Below are 6,000 nucleotides of genomic sequence, written 5' to 3'. Positions count from 1 at the left end.
TAAGCTCTTTGGGCATAGACCATCTCTCTTATTACATGTGTCTACAGTATCCGACACAACGGAACTATGAGCCCTGAACGGGGCCTCTGGGTACTGCCATGATCCACTTGATAAAGAATGATGATTTTTGACATGGTGAGTTCTGCAGTTTTTCCCAAGTCATTCTGCAGTTGTTCGTGCTGATATAACCAGTGTGTGAGAGCAGTGTCCTTAAATCCTTAAAAAGAAAAAAAAAAAAGAAAAAAAAAAAAAAGAAGCTAAATGCTTCAGAAATATTTGTGGAGTGCAAGGACTTTACTGCTTTGCTGTTGGGCTTTTTTTTCTGTTCCTGCATATTGAAATGCATGGGCTGATATGGAGCAACTCTTTGTAGGTTTGTACAGAACTAGAGTGATATGACCCTGCTCTGAAGCTTCTGCATCCTGTCCTTCAAATTGCAATAAAGACTGTTAGAGTCAAATAAAAAGGGGGGGTGACTTCTGCACCACTGGTGTGAGTCAGTTCCCTAAAGGTCTGTGTGGATTCAGGACACAGCTTTTCCCTGCTGCAGTTTTCCTGCTAGACATGGAAAGTAGTCTCTCTCCCTCCTTTTGTGTTTAGTCACATTGGCAAGTAGAGGGATGCAGGAAAGCTGCACCAGTCAGAGCTGGACTGCTGGCTTTTATGATGGGGAAGGCAAAGAGAGCCAACCCCTCCACCGCATGCCCATCGAGCAGGACATGCAGAATCAATTATTTTTAATTCACCCCTTTGCAAAATTCTCCTCCTCTAGAGTTCTCTTTCCAGGCTCCACCAACGACCTTCTTGGACCCCGCTACCTCAGAGGTGCACATCATCATTCACACTATGCAATCTCTTACCCCAGCTCCCAAGATATGTTTCTCCTCCTTTTCTCCCTACCTCTCTCTCCCACCACTATTCCCAAAAGAGCCTGTCTTTAGGTTTTGTGCTCAGTTCAAGGGGCTGCCAGAGTGTCCTCTCCCTCGTGCAAGGTCCGCATCGTGCCCAGTCCTTGAGCTCTGCTCAAGAACGCTTTTGCAAGTGCAGGAGACCTTCTGTCCCTTTGCTGATTCACGCAGCTCTTTTCGAAGGGCAAAACCACAATTCTGGGCATCATAAGAAGAAACAGAAACCTCTCCGCTTGCCGAGTCCCTCCCGACAGTTTCAAATAACTTCATTTTGGGGGACGGGGGAGGGGTTGGGGGCAAAGAGAACACGTATTTCGCACTGCACCCCTATCTCCCCCCATAACACCTCCTGCTCGCTTCTCCCTTCCCTCCACCGCGCTCTTACAAACCGGGGCCGAGCGAGGAGCCACGGGTGGCCCGCGGGGCGTTCCGGGCGGTGGCAGGGCCCCGGCTCTACCCGCACCGGCAGTAGCATCCCCGAAAGTGCCCCCGGTAGCGCAGGGGCAGAGCGAGAAGGCTGCGGACTGCCGGGGCGGGGGGCCAGAGTGGAGAACTGCGGCGTGGGCAATACCGAACCCCACCACCCGCCCCAGCTCCCGAACTTCCCGCGCCCCGCCGCTTTGATCGCCGGAGCTGAGTTTGAACCCCGCTTGGGACAGCGGCAGCCCGGTTACCTGCGGCAGAGCGGGCCGGGGCCGGGCTGCGGAGCGGTGCGGGGCGGGCTCGCCTCCGCCTCCCCTGCGGCGGGGCCGGGCCCCGGGCTGAGCTCCGGCTGGGCGGGCAGGGCGCTGCCCGCCCCGCTCCCCCCGCCAATGTCAGCGGGGACTCGGGCTATGCGGGCATCTCCCGAGGAGCCCGCTTCCCGCAGCGGGCGGGCGCGGTATATTTAGCATCGCGTCGCTTTATTCCTCCCCCAAAGTTTCGCCCACTTATTTATTTATTTGCCGGCGAGCGCCGCGCTGCCGCAGAGCGGCAAGAGCCGCTCCGCGCCGTGCCGAGCGCTGGAAGCGGCTCGGTATTGCAGCAGGTAGGGCTGAGCGCTAGGACCTCGCAGAATCCTTCCAGCAGCAATCAGGACTACCTTAAACCCAGCCCAATGCCTCTTCCTGCGCCACTCTGCGTGCTGGATGGAGATCCACAGTCAAGAGCTGCAGCTCAGTGCTGGAGTACAACATTTCACAGGGAGCCCTGCAGAAGCAACACCTGTTTCGAGCCAGCCAAGAAAGACACAAGCACTTGTATGTTGCTGCTTTGCTTGTGGATCGTCAATAATCCTAAACCAGTGGACATCTGCTGAGCCTCCTGAGAATTCTGGATAATAGATTTGGACGTCAAAAGTTTTTTTTCCTTTTTCTTTTTTCCTTTTTTTTTTGGATTTATCTCAGCCAACAACGTGAGATTTCCCCCCTCCCCCTTTGCAGGATTCATGCTGATGTATGCAGTCTGTTATAGAGTAAAAACAGCGCATGCCTTTCTGGAGTCAGAATCCATAAATCCTGACGTAGCCTGTGCATCTTAAAAAAAAAATCCCTATAACGCCTAGGTATTTAAGTTGCTATGGTCATTCTTATCTTAAACCAAATGGAGAAACTACGGATTTTTTTCTTTATTACAGTTGGATGGGCTGAAGACCTTATTGCTTGCTAAGAGCTGGGGATATATGCATTTATATAGATATACACATCTATATGTTTATAAATATGTCAGTGTGTGAGTATAAAGTGGTGGTTTCTTAGACTAACTGGTTTGACCTTGAACCTGTACCAGTCAAAACAGAATATTACTTTTATTTATGCATTTAATGGATTGAAGAAAGAACATTTTCTCTGTAACTGCGCTAGGGAGGGGAGAGGAGTGGAATATACCTAATCTTATATCTCCTGGGTTTGGCACCATCATTATTGTTTATTCTCATTCTCTAAAAGCAGAATCTTCTGATGGCTCCCTTAGGTGAAGTTGGGAACTATTTCGGTGTGCAGGATGCAGTACCCTTTGGGAATGTGCCCGTTTTGCCGGTGGATAGTCCGGTTTTGTTAAGTGACCACCTGGGTCAGTCTGAGGCAGGTGGGCTACCCAGGGGGCCTGCGGTCACGGACTTGGACCATTTAAAGGGGATCCTCAGGCGGAGGCAGCTATACTGCAGGACTGGATTTCATTTAGAAATCTTCCCCAATGGTACTATCCAGGGAACCAGGCAAGACCACAGCAGATTTGGTAGGTATTTTCCTTAACCCTTTAGTGATCATGTGATGAAATAATGGGGCAGAACTGCGGGCGGGGGGACGGTGGGGGGTGCGAGGCGGGCGGGAAGGGTGGTTTGTGTTGATGGCTGATCCGCCGAGGGGAAAAATGAATGTGTCCGGGGGTGCAGATGTACACGAACGGCACCACCGCGGCGGAGCAGGAACCCTTGCCTGGTGTTCGGTAGCGATGTTTGTGTAGCCCCAAGTTCTGCTTAAGAGCAGACGCGTACTGGGAGGTGGTGGTGGTGGAATTTTTGCTCGGGACGTTTCTGCTGAATGATTTGATTTCGCAGTTTAAAGGGTTTTTAATCATTAACCACCACAATTTAAAATTCACCGAGTTTCCTGGAGGGAGTGGCTCTCGTCCTATACGCAAATTGACGAGGGCTTTTCTTTCGTTTTCTCTGCCGATTACCTGCCCTAGTAACTTCCCGAATTGCACACCCTGTCTGGTTCGCTGCTCGGCGAGGAGTGCGCGGCAGCGGACGCCGACCCGCAGCCAGGCTCTCCGCCCGCCCGAGCCCGCACCCGCAGCCGTGCGGCAGTGCCGGTGACAGGCGCCCCTGGAAAGAGGGAGCGCAGGTGGGGTTCGGAACCAGCGGGGAATCCTGCGCCAAAACCTGCCTTTCTCGAGCTGCGTGGCGTGTCAGACTGGCAGAGAATTTGAAAAGAGCATTCCCTGGGTTTCCTTTCCAGGGGACACTATTTGTGACTCAGCAGCGAGGGCTGGAGGGCTGCTGGCCGCGGCCGCTCCGGAGAGCCTGTGCATGCACACACACATGCACATGCACACGCGAGTCCAGTGAGCCTGGAGCTTCTCGGCTGCCGGGGGTCTGTTAAAGGCCCGGCAGATTGAATGTATGAAAGTGACTAAAACAGCCTGGCTGAGCTGATACTTTGGGGTTTTTTTTTAAGGAGGGGTGCGGAAAATATGCCAGGTTAGCTCGCCACGCTCCCAGCTATTGGAAGGAGTTAACTTGTGAGTGAACCAACCTGACAACGCTTAAATTCGGTCGTAAAAACAAAGTCCTGTGTTGATTCTTTTTCTCTCTTTGTATTTTAATGCCAGATGTTGAACGATATCTAAGCTGCATTTTATTGCTTTGTGAAGCTATTTAGATAATGCTGGTGTTGTAGGAGATGATCTCCAAACGGCTCATAAGAGAAGCGGGGAGGGAGGGACGGGGGAGGAGAGGACTGACGCTCTCGCATGGTCGCAGGTTCATCCTCCATCCCCCTCCATCCACTGCTCCCTGACACTCTCACGCTTCTTACAGGCTCTTCCTCCCTCCCACGCCGCGCGCCCGCGGTCTCCGGGGCTGGGTGCGGGGTGGGGGCAGCGTCGCGGCTCTCCCGGGGGCGCAACATCCACGCTTACTGGCGAGAAAAAGTGCGGAAAGTGTTTAAGGCAGACGCGTAGTGAGGGGAATGGGGCTGGTGAGGAGGGGGTGGGTGTTGCAGCTAGGCGTTTTCCTTGGCACGGGCAGACGCCGCGCGTAGCTGCTGAGCCACCGCCGCATGTTCCCCTTGCCCGCTGCGGTGCGGGCGCGGGGCGGCGGGCGCGGCGCTGCGCGGGGCCGCGGGGGAGGCGCGGAGCGGGGCCGCAGCAGGTGTAGGGCGCTGCGCGCACCGGCAGCCGGGGCGGCGGGGGGCGGCCGCCCGCGGGGCCCCGCCGCCCCCGGAGGAGGGCCGCCAGCTGTTCCCTTCGCAAGGCGGCGGTGGCCACATTATTCGTGGCGTCTATTTTTAAAAATGGCTTTCCAGCCGCAGTTGTAGGAAGCTGACAATTCCGAGGGTCAGTTCTTCCACCCCTTGCAGCGCCTTGGCTTTAAATAGATTTTTTTTTTTTTTTTTTTTTTTTTTTTGGTCGGTTTGATCTCCCTCTTCCCCCCCATCGGGACACGCCTCGGTGATAACTCTTTTCCGCATGTAGCGCGCGGGTGATGCCCCTGCTCACTCCGGGGTTGGGAAGACCGGGCACGGCAAACCCGTGGGGCTCCCAGCTTCTCTGCGGGAGGGAAGGGGTTTCGGTACTTTTGTATCCGTGCCGTGACATTGCTGTTGTGTTTGCCGGAAGGTCACAGAATAGCTGGTGCTATTTGAGTTTTGGTGATTTTGAAGTCTTCTGATGATCCTGGGGAGGTCTGCATCCCAACTTCGGGAGCTGCCCCGGGGAGAGCGGGCTCACACGTGTGCGGGCAACCTGCATGAGCGTGTGTGGATGCGGGGGTACGCGTCAGAAGGAAGTTTTTCTCTAGGAATAAGGAGGACAAAGAGAAAACCCCGGGGGCCGCGCGTAAACTCCTCTCTGGGCTCTGCCCTGTGGGAATCCCCCTCCCCTCACACACCTCTGGAGAGACATCAGATAAGAGTAATTCTTTTGTGATGCTATGTTGGATGCGTGCCTACTGCGTACAATGAACCGAGCCATATTGTGTGTCTATACTCGCCCGGTTCTGGGAGCCCTGGCATTTCGCAATTCCTGCAGCAAGATGTCCATCTCTAAAAGAAAAGCTCCCCGAGAGAACTCGGCTGGGTCCCCCCCGTAATGTGATCTCAGATAATCAAAGCCTTATCTCTCCCGGGTCACAAAAGAAATTTTTTTGATGCAGTCTCCTTTAGCGTAGGGCATTGGCTAGACAGTAGAGTCATTGTAAATTCAGGAACTCTTTAACAGCGGAGAGGCGTGTCTCTGTGCGTCAGCACAAGTACTGCATGCACAGCATTAAAAAAATAGGAGCATGCAGGAAAAGGAAAAAAAAAGAAGCTTGTCAGCAGGTGACCTCCGCTCCCCGGGACCTGCTGCTACAAGGAACCGCTGCGTTCATCATCTGCGGGAGCCGCGCAGC

At 54.0% G+C, this 6,000-nt stretch overlaps 1 protein-coding gene across 2 annotated transcripts in view; it reads left to right on the top strand.

The window, feature by feature from the left end:
• Window positions 1–1,865: 1,865 nt before the first annotated feature.
• FGF9 (fibroblast growth factor 9) overlaps window positions 1,866–6,000 on the top strand; it is a 36,601-nt gene continuing 32,466 nt past the window's right edge. Inside the window, exons 1-2 of one of the 2 annotated variants that reach the window (XM_021530616.3) lie at window positions 1,866–2,301; window positions 2,837–3,122. In XM_021530616.3, coding sequence (XP_021386291.1) covers window positions 2,846–3,122 — 277 coding nt within the window. In that variant the 5' untranslated portion in view covers window positions 1,866–2,301; window positions 2,837–2,845. Of the gene's footprint in view, window positions 2,452–2,836; window positions 3,123–6,000 lie in introns of both variants that reach the window. The other variant, XM_021530615.3, reaches the window with a different exon arrangement.

This window comes from Lonchura striata, chromosome 2 (assembly GCF_046129695.1).
Source record: "Lonchura striata isolate bLonStr1 chromosome 2, bLonStr1.mat, whole genome shotgun sequence".
Lineage (NCBI taxonomy): Eukaryota > Metazoa > Chordata > Aves > Passeriformes > Estrildidae > Lonchura > Lonchura striata.
Note: the sequence above shows the minus strand (reverse complement) of the source record. Positions and strands in the feature narration are given on the sequence as shown.